Source organism: Artibeus jamaicensis, unplaced genomic scaffold (genome assembly GCF_021234435.1).
Source record: "Artibeus jamaicensis isolate MK-2021 breed Jamaican fruit bat unplaced genomic scaffold, CSHL_Jam_final contig_354, whole genome shotgun sequence".
Classification (NCBI taxonomy): Eukaryota; Metazoa; Chordata; class Mammalia; order Chiroptera; family Phyllostomidae; genus Artibeus; species Artibeus jamaicensis.
In genome coordinates, this window is record NW_026521803.1 from 42,169,142 (window position 1) to 42,187,833 (window position 18,692).

General features: G+C 40.1%; 1 protein-coding gene across 1 annotated transcript in view; it reads left to right on the forward strand.

Moving 5' to 3' along the window:
• The window catches only part of CCDC102B (coiled-coil domain containing 102B), a 147,890-nt gene that overhangs the window by 87,498 nt on the left and 41,700 nt on the right, over positions 1 to 18,692 (forward strand). Inside the window, exon 6 of the mRNA XM_037145438.2 lies at positions 16,513 to 16,683. Within this exon, the coding sequence (XP_037001333.2) occupies positions 16,513 to 16,683 (171 nt within the window). The remainder of the gene's footprint in view (positions 1 to 16,512; positions 16,684 to 18,692) is intronic.

Consider the following 18,692-nt stretch of genomic DNA (forward strand, 5'->3'; position numbering starts at 1 on the left):
GAATTCTACACAGCAGAAAGAAGGAGCTCCTACGCTTTTCAACCACATGGATGGAACTGGAGAGCATTATGCTGAGTGAAATAAGCCAGGCCGTGAGAGACAAATACCATATGATCTCACCTATAATTGGAACCTAATCAACAAAACAAATAAGCAAGTTAAGTATAACCAGAGTCATTGAAATAAAAAACAAACTGTAACCAGAGGGGAGGTGGGAGGAGATAATAGGGAAAAGGTCATCAAGCAACATGTATAAAGGACACATGGACAAAGCCAAACAGGGGTAGATCGAGGGTGGGAAGTGGGGATGGCTGGGGTGGTGGGGAGTAGAGAGGGGGAAATGGAGGCAACTTTAGTTGAACAACAATTTAAAAAGAGGGGAAAAAAGGCATTCATATCACTTAGGACAGGCTAAACTGCTACAACATATTGGACCCCAAATATATAATGTCTCCACACCTCGGAATTTATGCTGAGCTCATACAGACATCATACAGACACCTGACTTGGACGCTTCTATCGTTTCGTGATCCCGGGGGTGTGCATTCTCAAATGGGCACGGTCATCCAAGGGGGCGAAATAGCTTTTATAGGGTGTGGGGTGAAAACAACTTCGGACATTACAACAGGTGGTGGTCTGAGGGAGGCCACAGAGTGCAAACAGATGAACAGTATACCTACGGTATGGAAATTTTGTGGGGAAGGAGGATCAGGAAAAAATAAAAGTATCTAAAAGGTTTCCTCAGTGAAGGTGTTAGCAGGAAAGAGGGCTTGATTAAACACTGTCCTAGGGCCTTCCTCTTGTTTCTTTGCTTCTGACAAAAAATGTTTGTATTAGGAGGGCTTTAGGGCCAAGCAGGGAAGTGTCCCGAAATGTTCTCATCCATAACCATTTATCTCCCCGGAGTCACATGACTGTTGCTAACCGCAAGGGGCATAGGGAAATGCAGTCTGGATTGGTGTTCGGGAACAGACAAAGACGTCCTGTTGAATGGCTAGAGATCTTTTAAATCCCAGCTTATACGTGTGTACCTCTCACAGGGCATGTTCAGTGACTCTCCCCTAAACTGTTTGCTGAGCTGATGGATGGATAACCTTCTAAAATAACTCAGATCCCAGCTTGGGATCTTGTCGGTGGGTTTTTGACCAATTCTGGAGAATCGAGTCTATTTGACTTTTATGAGATTCTTTCTTAAGTGTGGGCGCTACATAACCTTCCTATTTCTGTGAGTCTAGTCTAGGCTTTTGCCATGTCTCTGCTTTCTATATGATATGTTGACAATGAAATATGAACTTATATAAAAAAGCTTTATTACTAATCTAGAAACACCTCAAATTTTAGAAATTGCTTTTTGAACAATTATTTGTGTAGACATACAATTTCTTTTGAATTGAAAAGCCATACTTTGCAAAACTCAAATAACAAAAAATTTTATACCAGTATTATTTTGGGTTGCTCATTTGGAGAAGATTATACATAAAGATACCTGAACTACCTTAAAATTCAATCCATACATATAATTAATTTTAGTGTATTTGTTGGATTAGTATTTATATTGAATTTATTGGGGTGATATTAGTTTGCAAAATTATACAGGTTTGAAGTGCACAACTCAATAATATACCACTGGTCCGCTGCACTGGTTGGCCATGGCCTTGAGCAAAGTCTCTTTCTAGCCCCATCTCCCCCGCTCTTTGCCCACCTCCTCCCACCCTCACCTATGCTCCACCTTTCTTTCCATCTGGCTATCACCACACTGTTGTCTGTGTATTATATATGTTTTTTCTTAATCCCTTCACCTTCATGACACAATCTTCTGAAAAAAGTTCTAGAGACGGATGCTATTCTTTAAAAAAATGCTCAGTTCAGGATTAGATTTGATGAAGTAGGGCTTGGAGAGGAAAGAATTAATTCTGTTACAAGAAACAAAAACCCTTGGTTCTAGGTTGTCGATCTTCCCTCATCATGAATCATGCAGATCATCAAACCACTGTCCCCTGTCCTCCTCAGAGAATGGAGGGCCTTCGTAGCTGGACCTTCATAATCCCTTTCAGTTCCCAACAAACAACACAGAAAGGTTCCTCTTTTCTGAATGTCCTTTCTGCTCCTGGATGACAACATAGTAAGTTCAATGTCCACCAGTCACCTTGAGAACAGACACCGAGTTGTATTTGGTGAAGTAGGTATCCATTCTCAATGTTTTCCATTGAAAATGTAGTGAAATCAACCCAATGCACTCAATAGAAAGATTCATGGGAGGGAAAATATTGTATCTCCTCTATGTAATGTCTCTTGATTTTAACTACACTGGACGTTTAGCATTTGTATTTTTCTTCTCTCTCAGTGGTGTGTGGACTACTTAAGGAGATGATAAAGTCATTCATCATGCTTCTTACCATAAAACAGACCCCTAAATTTGCTCATTCTGAAAAAGGTTCCTTACTATTTGTTCAAATAACTAGACAGTCATAGTGGAGTGAACTCTATAGGCATGAAATGACTCTGTAGACATAAAATTTAAAAGCCAGAAAGCAATTTCAATTTCCACTGGAGAGGTCTTGATTTTCTGGGAAAAATTTTTTGGTACCAAATAATATGAAAGTCACTAGTATTTCAGCGTTAAGGGTATGTACTTCTTACTGATGTACAAACTTTCTGATATAATCAATATACATATTATAAGTTGATTTTTAACTGACTATCCTAACTATTATATCACTGGGCTGGTATTGTCCACATCTTCCTGCAAACAATTTTGTTGTCACATCTGAAATTCTTAGTGATGCCTAAGTTGATACTTTTTTCTGGCTCTACACTATTTCCACTCTGCAGACCACACTTTCCTGTTTACTTATAGCTATTGTAAAGTACAGTTTGGGAGGAAATGTGCTTTTTTTTTTTGTAACTTCATGACATGGATTCATTTAACAATTCGGGGCCCTGGTTGGTGTGGTGCAGTAAATAGAACACCGGCCTGAAAACTAAAAGGTCACTGGTTTGATTCCCAGTCAGAGCACATGCCTGGGTTGTGGGTCAGGTCCCCAGTAGGGGGCGTGTGAGAGGAAACCACACACTGATGTTTCTCTCCCTCTTTCCTTCCCTTCCCCTCTCTCTAAAAATAAACAAGCAAAAAATTTTTAAAGTAAGAAAAGACTAATATACAAATCTGAACACAATAGATACACGTTTTAAAATATACACAGTAATGAGAGTTGCCATTCATTCACCAGTGTCCTGAGCACCTGCTATTGAATTAGTGCATTTTATAGACTCATTCATCTGATACTGGTCATATTGACAACGATGAGATCAGTACTGACATCACATCTCACAGACATAAAATATGAGGACGAGCAAGGTTAGGAAAATTGTTTGGGGTCACAAAGCTTATCATGAACAAAGCAAAATTTTAAAAGTAGTCTTTATTTGTCCACCCACTAACTTCTTTTGGAAGTTTGGAAACCACTAACTTCTTTTTTGTGTGTGGTGATTACAGACGTCCGAGGAGGAGGGAATAAGGGGGATAAATGGTAATGGAAAAAAATTACAATAAAAAAACAACCCAAAACAAACAAACAAAAAATACACCGATAACTTCTTATGGTCAATTTAATTTCCCAATTAACTAATGCTCATAGAGAAAGTTAGCCGCCGTGTAGCTTATTTGCCCTGACTTTGTTTTGCTGGCCGGCAGAGTGTTTTATAGTTTGTTGACTTCCTGTAGACAATGGATTGAAACTGTTTTTAATAGTGCTGGTTACTGAAGCATGCTCTGTCAATGGGACCCAAGGTGTCCCTCGTCAATGGCGTGGGAAAGCTCCTGCAAGACAGTAGTAAAGCAACGTGTTCTCGTTTATTCCCAAGGGAGCATAGCGACACTCTTCGATCCTGTGATAGGACCCTTGAAGGACAGGGTTTTTAAATGTTGCTATTGTAATGGTGGCTTATTATTGCTGATGCCACTGCATTTTTTGATCTGGTATATTACAACAATTGACCTTGCACACTATTGACTTGGGGGAAAAGCATTTTGAAAGACGAACTTCTCTAAGATAATCAATTTGCGTTCAGCTTCTCAAACATACATTGTGTGTATTCATTTTCCTATTTTCTTCTTTTCCAATACATTTCTTTGAGTTATTGGTCTAGTGCCTTAGTTGTGTTTAAATATCCTTTGCTGCTCAGCACTCTGTAGATTTTCTATAGCTTTATTATTTTTATATTCCAAAACAATAGCAAAAGAAAAATCAGGATATCCTGAAGTAGAACTGAAGTTCACCCACAGTTCTACTGTAGACAAAACCACTCTTAATTTTGTTCTGTTTGCTTTTAGGCCTTTTCTGTGCTTTTGCATCTAAATTATCTCTCATGTACACGTGCATATTCTCAAAGATCTATGGAGCACAGCCTCTGTTTTCTTCTTGGCAACTCATACCCATATTCACATCTGTGCATCTGTATCATTATACTTGATCTATCCACACACACACACATATATATTGGGTTGGACAAAGAGTTCATTTAGTTTGTTCTGTACAATGGCTCTAGTAGTCCTCGGTGTTTAACTTCATTTAAAACAATTTTTTCAGATTGTATTGAGACAGCTGTTACATCAGCATGAGTTTAAAAAATATCGAATTAATGAATTTTTGTGCAGCCATTTCAATATTGAAGAGGGAAGAAAATACACAACATTTGGGGTATATTACACTTTATAATTTCAAGAAAGGTGAAAACACAACTGAAATTCAAAAAAAAATTGTGCAGTGTATGGAGAAAATGCTGTGACTGATTGAATGTGTCAAAAGTGGTTTGCAAAGTTTCTTGGTACTGTTGACATTTTAGACAAATAAATCTTTGCTGTGGGGCTGTCTTACGCATCAGAAGGTGTTTAGCAGCACCTGTGTGTGGCCTCTACCTACCAGAAGCCAATAGTGGGAGAGAGCCGACATATTGAAAATATCCAAATTAATAAAGTTAGTGGTGAAAATGAAAAACGTGTCTTTTATTTTATGAAAAAAACCATATGGATTTTTTGGCCAACCCAATATATAAAAACAAACTGATCTTGTGTTTTTATTTTTAATATAATTTGAAACAACTTCTGTCATCCTAATCTATAATTACAGAACACATATAGCCAAGTCCTTTAGGAGACTTCTCAATTTTCATATAATTGATCAGAACCAGATATTTCTGATTATAAAAAGATGGCAACATTACATTTTGGGTGTGCTGGTTCCCATTTGATGAGCTGATATTTAACCAAAGTCTGGAGCTCTGAGGGTAAAATTGCTGTCTGACTACTAGAAAATGAAAATTTCCATTTCACATGGGACTGCCTGATCACACACCGTCTCCATGAAAACTGTGATATTCTGTAACTAGAATCATGCTTCAGTGATGTGTCCCTGTATATTATTACCATAATAATTCCCAGTGGATGCATCATGGACCCATGAAGGTCCTACAAGTACGAGATGCAGGATTTTTCTGGCAATAGAGAATTGGGTACGTAACACACAGGTGAGAACAAACATCACAGTTTCGTGTAACTGTGGTGTGAAAACACCTTGACATGAACTCTCAGAACAACTGGAGAGAAGCAGTAAGCATGTGTGTGCCATGTTCGTGTAGAGAAAAGCATTTGTTTCTCCATGAACTTGGGGAAATCTCTTTCTGCATTACCCTACAGAAGGAGGCGTGTGGGTGGCCTGTAGTTTTTAGAACAGCCGTCTCGTCTAGTTAGTTTCCTACCCAGTCATAAGGAGAATAATCAAAGTGAAAAAAGGGCGAAAGCGATAGCCTTTGACTGGGATTTGAAGTTTACATTTGCAGTCTCCCCAAGTAACTCGCACTCCCCAGAATATGATGGGGCACACACATATTAATGATCTTAGGACGCTTCTGGCTAACCTTTCACCTTAAAAAGAAGGAAATGCAGGGAAGGATGGTCGTGTATTTTCATTTTGTGGGGGACTTAGTAGTTTATTTTTGTTCCATTATGTATTGCTCATCTAAAATTTAAGAAATTAAGTGATATATTTGCTGAAGCGGTTTCCTCTTAAGTAATGAATTCCATTTTCAACATTTCTTCAAGTCTATGTTCTCTATGTTCATGGCTTGACATGAAAATTCTAAAAAATAATTGTGTTTGTGGAGGTATCAGCTACAATACAGATCACTACGTGTTTGCCATGAGCCAATATTTACTGTTGATGCATAAACCCAGAGGAAACTTTTGCCCCAGAGTCAATTTATTTAGGTTGAAATAACCGTTAGATGATTAATCTAAATTTTAGATGGTATGAAACTGACCTGGTGTGATTATTGACTAGGGAATGATTACAGCTGTATGTTTCAAGGAATGAAAAATGCTGGAGAAGAGCTCCAAAATAATGAAATAAATTCCAATGATCCTGATTGAAAAAAGGGCAAAAAGGAACTGCCCTTTTGGGAACTGCTTTTTCTAGGAGTTCCAAGAAAAATGTCCATGCAGAGGAAGGAAACTGCCTTCTAGTTTAACAGAACGGCATCCATCAGCTCTACTCTTGCATCTGTAAGTGCCTTTGTGCCTCCAGCAGGAACATGCAGTTTCCACGTCGGAAGGAACGTTTTCTCTCCATGACGTGGGACCGTGTGAGACACTGAGTGTGGAACACCTGCGCGTCCGTGGGCAGAAATCATCACAATACCTTTCACTGTGTACAAAGACAGCTCATGAAGCACACGTTTTTAACAGGAAGTTAGCTGTCATGACGTGGCAGTTTTTCCCGGGCAGTGTGTGTGAAGTCATTTTTCATTGTGGGATACAGACCATCCGCATGTTGAAACAACACACTTAGAGGTGAAAAGTAAGATGTTTCACTCTCACTGCGGTTAAATATTTCCACTTTCATTGCAGTCTAAATATTTCCTACCAAAAAACAAATTAGTGGGAATTTAGCAGCATTTTAAGAAATTATGAGCAGATTTCCATTAAAATTATAAACTAAGTATGTTGATTCAAACCTCAGTACACAAGTGATCACCATTGAGTCTACTGACAGATACATAAATTGATAAAGTATCATATTTTAAGAGACTGGATATGTAAGATATGCCATATTACCAGCAGATAGAGCAATTTTAATTCCTTCCTCTCCTTGGTCAGGCTGTGGTGTGCTCTTCCTCCTGCCCACCCTTGACTCCTACACTCTGTATTCTCTTTTATTACTTGGCACTCTTCATTAATAATTCTGGAAAATCCATATTCCATCTTCTTCCACCCCCCTGAACGGGTTCTTTCACAATTCACTAACAAACACCTGTGTGTCACAGGCATCCTACACATTCCGTTTTTATGGTCCTCTGCATCTCTGATTCATTTGCAATTACCAACGCCCTTTGAAATACTGACGTCCGAGGGCAGTTCTTGTCCTCCGTTCAGAGCTAAAGTCTAGGAATAGTCGCATTTGCGGCCGTGTCAGCCTCTGCACTTTCCCACGTTGCTCCCAACCCCATCTCCCAGAGAGGGCTGCCCCCTCTCCAGGCTGGAGTGGGCAGCTGGAAGGGGAGGGGAGCAGGGGTCCTAGGCACTGGCGCGGTTGTCCAGGCCGTGGGCATGACTGGTCCTGAGCTGCTCCTCTGCCCTAGGGTTCCTCTTCCCTTAGCCTCTAACCTGTCCCCCTGCTCCCCAAGTTCTTCTCCAGCCCTTCCCTAGGGGGCTCTTCTCTTGGCTCCACCTCCCCTATCCAACTGGTCCTTCAGGGTGAGGTGATGTTTTTTTTTAATTGGTGAAGCTCAGTTCCTCTCTGCAGGGCCCCCACGACTCACCCCACTATGTTGCTGGTTCCACAGGTTCTAGGGTCCAGGCAATTTCCAGGGACAACTTCTCTCCCTGGTCTGTGGCAACAGGATGCTTTTACTTTTGCTGGTGTGAATGAGGCACTGGTCTGTCCCTCCACATCCAGGTGACACATGTGACGTGTGACCTACCAACCTTCCTTGATTTGACTCCATGTGCAACAGGTAGCTCCCGTTTCCCAGAAAGAGGGAAACTCAAAAGGCTCAAGTCACAGGCCTTTCCAGGGCCTCCTGGTCAAGGTGTGACTCCCCCGTCACACACCGCCCTGGTGGGGACGTGCCTCACAGTGCTGGCCTCCTTCTCCTGTACCATGCAGTTCTTCCCCTATAATTTTAAGACAACGTTACACCGAAAGGACTAACTGTAATTTATTTTGTAAGGGCCATGTTATATAGATTATTTTCGATATTTATTATTGTGATTAGAAGTAATGCAGAATGAATACTTTTGAACATAAATATACTTTATATATTGCTTGGTATTTTCTGGAATAATTGTCTTATTATGAAATCTAGGATAGATTTTAAGAACTGTGGAGACATTTTGGTAAATTGTCCTCTTTCCCAAAACATCCTAAGAATGTACCTTTTCCCTCAGCAATGTATGCCAGTGTCCTGCGTAGCATTTCTTTACCAATATTGTTATTATTTTTTGGATTGTTGTATTTCTCCTTCTGTGAGTTTTCTTTCTTTGTATATCTCTATCTCAACCTGCAGATTATTTCCTGGTATTTTTTGGCAAACACTTACCATGGTTTTATTTCTCTTCGCCTTTCTGACCACTTCCTTATTCTCTTGTTAGGCCTTCTGCTCTTTCTCTTACGTAAGTGAAGATGGGAATTGTTAGGATATTGGGTCTGTAAACTCAATACACAAGTCTATTAATTTCATTTAAATTATTTATGTGTTTGTATTATGAGCAAAAGCAACAGCCTTGTCAGTGGAGTCTGCAGTGTGCAGAGCCTCTTCCACATACAAAGCTGTGTGGAGGACTCGGAAAGGTCTGATTTATCAAATGGAATTAAGCAACTTCATCAGAAAAGCACTTTCTCTGCACATTCGTAGCTTTGTGCAAGTACAGGGTACAGAGTGTGGGCAGAAGGAGGGTTGGAAACTTCAGGTATAAAGCATTACTGAGCTAAGTGTGCACAGCTTTAAGGAAAACCGTGTGGGAGTAATGCATTCCCCACGGAGAATGAGTCAGCCATCACTCTCTATTCCCCACGGGGGCCTGTGAAAGAGGAAAGAACTTGTGATTCCGTCTACAACTTTGGTGACTAACCGTTAAGGGTTTAACTGAATATTTGTTTGTTCTCTGGAGACACAGAATGCTGTATAAAGCTAAATTATATTTGTAACTTATACTTACTGTTTAGCTGTAGGGTTAATTGCAGCATTTGCAACTCTTTAGAAAGCCTTAAGCATCACACAGAGTTGGGGTGTGCATTGTAAGAAAGTAAATGTATTGGCCACTGTTGTAGCACTTCATTATTAGCAGATTTAATTGGGGATTTATGCCTGTTATGAAAAAGAGTCTAAAGAAAAAATAGTTTTATTTAGCCTATGCCATAAGGATTAATTTATATCTGTGCCTGAGATACATATGAGATGCACTCAGTATATACATGTATAAACACATATACAAAGAAGATGCAAAAATAAATATAAGCCCTGGCTGGTGTGGCTCAGTGGATTGAGCACGGGCCTGTGAAGCAAAGGTTCGCTGGTTTGATTCCCAGCCAGGACACATGACTGGGTTGCAGGCCAGGTCCCCAGTGGGGGACGTTGAGAGGCAACCACACATTGATGTTTCTCTCCCACTCTTTCTCCTTCCCCTCTCTCTAAAAATAAATAAATAAAATGTTTTAAAATAAATAAATAAATATAATATCGCTGATTAGCATCTGTAATTTTTTCTGCACTGTTTCTAGGTACTTTTGAATATCGATCTAGAGGTATTATCTTTGTCAGTTAGGAAATCTTGATCTTGTTTTATTCTTTTTACTTTCCCCTTGACTTGGTTTTCTTGCTGAAGAGAAAGAATGAGCCGTCACCGTGTATCAGCATCTGACTGACCCACACAATTCGGAAACACTTTTCCACGGGAGCAAGATGCTCTGGGCCTCTCAGGTTTGGCAAAACCCACCTCGAACGATTCCTGAGCCTTGTTTGTGCAACATTTTAGTGACCGCTCACTCTAACTTTTCTCAGTTTAGTTTCTGATAAAGTACATTTTTCTAAAAATTTTTCCATTTCTTTTATCTCTTACCGTATGTTGGCATACTACATAATGTTCTCAAATCATTTATAAATATCTCTCTTTATCCATTCCTGATATTAAATTTTTTCTCCTGTGATTTTTCAGATCAATCTTGTTAGTGTTTTACCCTCTTTTATATGTAATTTTTATAGGAACATTTGTTCTCTTTATTCCTTTTCTTTTTGTTTATTCTTTTTTTTAGTTTCGTGTTTCTGGTCTTTTAAAATGTTTCACTGTCCACGTTTCATGATATATAATTAACTTCATTTATTTTCAAACTTCATTATATTTTCTAAATATATCTAATACCCTAAGTTAGTGGTCTAGTTGAATCTTGCACAGTGAATATATAGAACTTTTATTTGTAATTTTCATTGTGATTCTTTAACGTTAATTTTCAAAAATTTTTAAACTGTTTTCAAAAATTGATTCATAATTTAGTTGCTTTGTGACTGCAAAATGTTATCCACAATTCACTGAAAGTTGTTAATTTTGTTGGAATTTAAGACTTTCTTTGTGAGCATGTGTATCAACAGTTTCCTAAATATTCAATTACCTATAATTATGTACAGTACTTAAAAAAGCATGTGTACCATTTTATTACCTCTGCTTTGGGGGCTATGATTATACCCCCACACGTGTATTTTATAGTAGATCACACTATACTCTGCCATTCAAATCCTGTGTAAATGTGTGTGCATGAGTGTGCATACTTATATGTGCATGTGTATGGTGTACATATTCATACACAAATATATGTCATCTTCCTTTTGGTGTTTGTCGGGCAGAGATTGGCATGTGCCCCTGTAACCCACTTCCTCCTCTTCCTGGGCACGCAGACAGAGTGCATTCCTGGTCTCCTGTCACTTACAGGTGACCATACTCCTGAGCTGTGGCCAAAGCAACATGGGTGAACATGACAGGTGCACTTCAGGGCTGGCCATCCTGGGCATGGACAGTGTTCGTCTAGTCTGTGGGTCAGTAGGCAGGTGGGTGTGCAGGTCTGAGCCCCAGTATCTGTCTCTGTAGCCTTTACTGTAGTTAGTTTTTCACAATTCTTCGCTGTGCCTTCTATCATCTAAGTTTGACCTGTTGGTTAGTCCATTTCCCCCTCCATATCTAAACTTCTACTTAAGTCACCCACTGACTTTTTAATTTCTAGAACTTTATTTAGCTTTTCAAGAAGTTCTAGTTGGGTCTTTTTCAAACCTACTCTCCCTGTTCTCACACTTTATTTTATTATAATGTATACTCCTAAAAAAACAAAATAAAAATATATTTAACAATATTATTTCCTTTAATCTTTCAATGATATTATGATTGTTTTGTTTTTTTTTAAAGATTTTATTTATTTATCTTTAGAGGGGAAGGGAAGGAGAGAGGGAGATAAATATCAATGTATGGTTGCTTCTGGTGCACCCCCTGCTGGGAACTGGCCTGCAACCCATGCATGTGCCCTGACTGGGAATCAAACCGCGATCATCTGGTTCGCAGGCCCGTGCTCAATCCACTGGGCTACACCAGCCAGGGCTTATGATTGTTTTTATAGCATTTTCAGATGGCTATAGCTCAAATTCTTTAGATGCTGATTTTCCTATTTTGTTATTTTACTCGTCTTCACATTATCATTATGTCTTATGGTTTGAAACATCATTTTTGAGCTAGTTTTTCCTTGAGATTGATTTCTCTGTGGGCCCGTGCACCCAGCCTCTGGAATCATTTCGAGTTTGTTTGTTCTCTGTATCCCAAAGGTTTCACCTGGTGATTGTTTCAGTGCTTCTATATCAGTACGTGCCAATTCCTTCAGTTTTTTGGGTTTTTTTTTGTTTTTTTTTAATGACAGTAATTTCTTTATGCTCTGTCCTGGGCAGGATTAAGATTGCTTTTTTTACTTGGGCTTAATACCAAATTTCCAGAACTAACTCAAACATTAAAATAAAACCTCCAATTGTTAGGGCTTATTTCTTTGCTTTATTCCTTACTTTCTTAGGTTGTAATGGCATTTCTGTGTGTTTTCAGTGAAATAAAAAAAAGTGTTAAGTTTCCTATATCATTGGAATTATTAGTACGATAAATCTTGTTACATTTAAAGGTCTATTACACATCAAATGTAGATTCCGAGTAGATAGCTGGGTGTACAAGTCTAGACCTCAGTATTCGACTGTATATGTACAATCCTCATTAAACAGAGAAGGTCGCTGAGTCCAAGTTCAAGATAGGGCAGGTGAGTAATGTCTTTGGCTGTCCAGAAGCTATTAGCAACCTGGCAACAACAGTTTTTCTGGAGTCACTTGCATAAGTAATAAAGAGAGTTTGAAAAGTAATTGCTCATGGGGCAGCAGATAAAACAACTACAGAAAATTCCTTTAGAAAGTTACTGTGAAGGGGAATAGAGATATGGGTTATACCTTGAATTGGGCATAGAATCAAAAGAGATTTCTGTGTGAGGGTTTTTTTTTCCCAATGCAAAGTTCTTGGGTAAGTTGCAGGATGAGTGACTTCCTCTGTCTTCTCAAAGCTGTCACCTTGGTCTTGCGTTGCCTTCAAGTGCGCCGCCATCACCCGTGTGCCTGTGCCCAGTAAGCTCGGCTTCGATGACGTGTTCAGCTGCCTGCATCTGAACTTCATCTCTGAGGGCAGGAGCCGTGACTGTCCGGTTCTCACTGACCATCAGCATCTTGCTGCGTTATCAGAATGTGCTTGATCACGCCCCTTCAGCTGGAGGCTTTGTTTAAGAGTGGAGACAGCAAGTCTGCACTGTTCCCCTACCGATATGGTGCACGCCCTTTGGAAATTGTAAACAAGTAGCACATAGAGTGAAGCTCTATTTACTCAACAAAGAACTCAAATGTACATATTCATGATTTAGTATGTAAGTTCCCTCTGCAGATCTTCCAGTTCTTGGACGTGTGCAGGCATTAATGGGAGCATAGTGAGGATGGTTTACTCTTGTGGTAATAATAATATTGTTATGTATAAAACAAATATACATGATTTGTTACATACATGTATACTAATACATACATATATTCATGTGTACATAGTTTACTCTGCAATACAGCCCTTTGAGATAGATGCTATTATTTATTATATTAATATCACAGAAAAAATTTACTCTGATGGATATCAAGATGTCTTCTGGGGTGGAATGATGAAATGTGTATCGTGAGACTAGAGCCCCATTTACTGCAATCTAGCTTAGCCTATCTAGGTAACCTTAAGAAGTATTCTATTAGCCACCCAGCATTATTAATATATTTCTAAATCAGTGTATAGTCCCGGGGAGCAGCATTACACACACATGTGCACACACACAATGCCTCACTGCCCTTGAGCAAACCAGTCACAGACCTTATTAGTGCACACACACATTCACTGTAGTCATCCCCACAGTATACCAGGCTCTTCCTCACTTCTGCTCTTGGCACGTGCTTGTACTTATTCCTGGAGATACTTTCTCTCAGTCTTCCCTCCCCATATGGTAATTTTTACTGAAGTCTCAAATTTCAGATTTGATGCCCCTTTCTCTTGGAAATATTACCATGCTTTTAGCTGCTTTGAATACCTCTTCTTGAGCATACATAGAACATATTCCTTCCAAGATGAGACCTAATTTTTCTGGTGTTATTTTTCTCTGAAAACAAGCTTACAGGTTGACTTTATATGTGTATCTTTGGTGCTTGTAATAGTATCAAGTACCTAGCTGGTTGTCTACTAGTTTTGTTGACTAGAAAGAAGAAGGAAGGGAAGGAGGGAGGGAGAAGAGGGGAAAGGGGACAAAGAGAGAAGGAAGGAAGGAAGGAAGAAAACATGAAGCAATAGTACCTTGAAATGGTTGCATAAAGAGGTAGAAATAAACAGATTATATAAAAGATAATTTTAAAATGATACTGTGAATCATTGTTTACATCTGGGTAATCAAGGAAGCATCTCAGAAGAAATCATATGTGAACTATTTCCTGAATTATAATTAGAAAAAAACTGAACTTACAGAAACAACACAGATACTTTATAAAATTCCCTGAATGCCATTTTTTTCCCTTCAAATATGCATTTAAACTTACTTGATTCATTTCTACCAGCCTTTCATTATGTCCCTTTCAGTTACAAGAAAATGATTTGGTTCTGTCAGCTTGCCAGAATCAAAATCATTTAAGCCTCATTACTTGATGTATCAACTAAAAAATTAATTCTAGGTGGAAAGCAATATCCTTCCTTACAAGAGCACAAACTAACGTGCGTGTTCACAAGCCATACACAAAATTTAAAGCCTGCCTCCAATCCTTCACACCATTAGACAGTCAATCTATTGAAGAAACTAATGTTGTTCCATCAAAAATATCTGTATACATACATAGTATGTGATTATTTTTATATTGAGATACACTATTAATATTCATATATGCTTATAAAGGCTTGTGAATTATGTTCACTGTCTATCTGTATTGCTTTAGATCTTTGCACCTACAGAGGGTTACACACTGACTAGTAATCTGAAGTCCTATATGTTTCTACATGCTTAATTTTCATTGAGATTTTTCTTTGCTAAAATAAAGCATAAATATTTCACCTCATTGTTTTTCTACCATTCAAATGTATTCAAATAAGCTTGCTCTCCAAGTCCATGTGGACTGTTCACCTAATTCCCTTTTCAGAGGCAGATTATTAACTCTTTCAAGGAACACCTGTTTGGATGTCTTCCAGCAGGACCTCTATGAGCAGGTTACAGGAAGGACTGAGGTCTCGGAGGGCAGCATCCCCCACGCGCATGGCATGCTGATGTGCGCTCCGGCTGCCCGAATCCTTTGCTGTAACATGTGTTCAAATAGGCAACTGGAGGGAGGGGGTGATCCCAGGAAGAACAAAAACTGCGGCAGTGTGCTGCCGCAGGGCCGTAGCTCCGAGAAGCAGGGAAGTCTGCCTCCCTCCAGAGAGAAAAATGGGGGGGGGTGAATTAAGGAATTGTTTTTATTTTATTTTTTAATCAAGTACAGTTTCCATTCAGTGTGATGTTTCCTTACTTTCAGGTGCACATCAGAGTGGTTGGAATGCTATACAGTGGACAAAGTGGTCCCCCGACATTTCTGGTACCCACCTGGCACCACACTCAGTTATTACAATACGACCGACTATATTCTCCTGTGCTGCAGACATCCCCACGACTATTTCAGGACCACCCATCTGTACTTTTCAGTCCCTCCACCTTTTCCACCCAGTTCCCTACCCCCCTCCCCTCTGGCAACCAGCAGTCTCTTCTCTGTATCTGTGAGTCCACACGGTTTTCCACGGAAGCTGCACCAATTTACACCTCCACCAACAGCCCACAAGGGTTCCCCTTTCTCCACCCCCTGGCCAAGACTTGTTATTTCTGGTCTTTGCCATAAAGACCAGATAAGAGGAGATAGCTCATTGAGGTTCTGGTTTGCATTTTTCAGGAAGTGAAAGAAATGCCCTTGGATTTTCTTAAAGTATCATGTAATGTTATGAGAATTGAGGTTATTTTTTCATAGTTTCAATAAAGAGGTTTTCTACAATGACAGTAAGTTGGCACCAAAAATATCAACTAGAAATGAGAGGCGACATTAGTAAGCCGAGGCCAGTTCATGTAACCTGCTAACACATATCTTGTGTGGTGTCCATTGTAACAGGGTGGACTGAAGAGCCAATCCCAGCAGGCTGAAGTCACTGTTCCTTCTCAGGCCGGGCCTCCGGCCACAGGCCTCTGGGCCATGCGTACGTGGCGTCAGGAGGATGCCCAGGGCAGCGTCACTGGGGCAGCACGAAACCTTACTCTCAGAAAAATTATTATCTTTTTTTTAACATCAAGGTGAGAAATATAAATCAGTTGCCTCCCACGTATGACCCAACTGGGGATCAAACCAGCAACCTAGCTATATGCCCTGACCAGGAAGTGAACCTGTAACCTTTTGATGTACAGGACAACACTCCAACCCACTGGGCCACCCAGTTAGGGCCTTTTTCTTAGAAAAATTATTAAAAGCAAATAGTCTGTTAACTTTGAATACCTTTGCTGATTTGACAAATAAATGCTTCTTGCATTTATTTTTGTTATGTTTTATTTCGTACTTATTGATATATGATTTCTTCCTTTGGAAAGCTTATGTAAAATCTAAATTTGCATAACACAGGAAATGGATTGTTTACTCAAGCACCTGAGGAGTTAGTTGCATTGTCTCAGCCTGTTCAGCCACCCACAGGTACACTGTCCATTTATGGCTATACGCCCATCATGCCGTTTAATTGCAGAAATGCAGGATTCCACAGGAAAAGATCCATCACCCGAATTCTTTCTACAAAGCTTTTCTCCTTTCTCAAAGGAAGGTGCTATTCTTCTGACTTGATTGGGGTCAATTACAAACAATGGAACCCCTGTTTTCTTTTGAAAGGAGCTGTTGGACCTTCACCAGGCCTACCACAAACTCGGCAGACAACACCAGGCGAAAATAGCAGAGCTGACCCGTGCACAGCACCGAGCGGACCAGAATGCAGCGGAAGGAAAGAGACTGAGATTTCAAGTGGAAGAACTAAAAGAGAGACTCAACCAAAAAGAAGATAAGGTACCTTCCAAGTCGACATATGCTAGATAGCTTCAAAACAGACTGTTTTAGCATATATAAAGCATTTCCTTCATTGTAACGAACGTAGGGCTTTGATTGGGGTAAATGTCTGCATTTTAAACAGGAAAATCTATTGAAAATGCAACTATAAGGAAAGAAGATATTACCTAGATAATGTGCTCATCTTTGTGGTGCTGTGTATTTCGTACACATGCTCTAGGGCTTCTCTCAAAAGGTTAGAAATAGCCAAAGGAAAACAGATGCACTGCTGACTTAGGAATTAGTCCAAGTTCATTGTACACACACCAGTATGTCGGTCTGCAAACTGGGAGCACACAAACTGAAGCATGGGTGGGGCATCTTGCCCAGGGACATCTTGTTCTCAAGCAGCTGGTACAGTGAGGAGACGGTGACTATCTGTTCTTCACAGCGATTGGTTACAACATGGGCATGTCCCGTGGTTCCCTCATATTGACCCAGGGAAACGGTTCAAGTTCTGCCTGCAATTTCCACAGGCACAAGCAAGACACGGCCAAGATTGAAGTTGGTCTTACAAAATCAGCTAAATTAGGCTGTTTCTATAGGACTACACTGGCCCTGTCTGCTCAGGGAAACACTAAGGTTGGTCTTCTATAGTTTTGATTTTCACAATTCAAATATGCTTCAGCACAGGTGTGTGTGTGTGTGCATGTGTATGTGTGTGTTTATGTATGGGCACACTATTGCTGAAGGTTGGGGTTGAAGCTGTCAGCCTATATATCAGAGAAGTATTGTGTTTCATACTTCTCATGATTATACATTACTGTATACATGATATGTACTTTCTGCAGTGCTCTCTGGTGTCTAAGAGAACAGGGCTGTCTTGTGATGTTAGGCAAGGTCAACCCACTGACGGTTCATGGGAAATTTAAGAGGTCTCATTGTGATGTCTTCCAAGCACAGGTACCACAGATAGGAGATTCCAGCTACGGTTACAAATAGGAAGAGGTTTTATTGAACATGGCCCGGTCCCGACTGTCTATGTGGTTGTGAGTCCCCACACCATTAGCCGTCATTTCAGGTGGTGTCCTAGCCCCTGCCCCTGCTCCCGGGGCCAAACAAGCCAATGAAACACGCCAGTAGTGCCCTGGTTAGAAAACCCCTTTCATGATGATGCTAAATGGTTGGAAATTAAAAAAACAGACACACATACACACACACGAAAAAAACTGAGTTACATTTTCAAGGGGCAATTAAATAACAGAACATGTTTCACGTTTACAGGGTTCATTTCTAACCAAAATTATTCCAGTCAAACAAACTAGATTTTCTTCCCTAATAACGTTACAGGAAAACAGAATGATTTGCCTGGTGAGGCCCATGCCTTGCTCCCTGGCCCTATGAGCACTGACTCTGGGTAGTGATCTCCTCCTCCAGGTGGCTGCTTTATGAAGACACACGTGTCCTTTGCAATTGCACATGGACAGTGGGCTGGACTGAAGACCAGCAGGTCAGAAGAGGAGTCTGGGAGGAAGGCTCAGGAGAACGGTTCTGTTTTTTGGCATTATCATGCCCATTATCCCTGTGAATGAATTTAAAATGCAAGGATTTATTGGACTGGTGATAAAGAAACATCTGTGTTAGTCAATATAGGCTTTAAAAATTGCTTGGGATTGAACTAGGGGCAAGAAAATGATAAAATTTTGTGGGGTTCAAGGGTCAATGAAGCATTAGTTCCCCAGCAGCTGAGTCAGCAGTCTGATCATGCGATTTTTTTAAGTGGCTGGGATCTTAAAGACCATCTATTGGCACCTCCCTCCAGCTGAACTGTTCTTCCGAAACTGTTGCACCAGGCTCGGCCATGTGACCAGTGCCGGAGGAGCAGAAGCTGTGTGTACCACTTACTATCCTGGGCTTCGAGGGCCGATCCGGGACTCTGCGGTGTCTCTTTTTTGAAAGTTGACTGGTGTGCACATTAAAACATCAAAAAGATTTTCAATTATATGAGACTGGGTCCAGTGCCAGAAGTG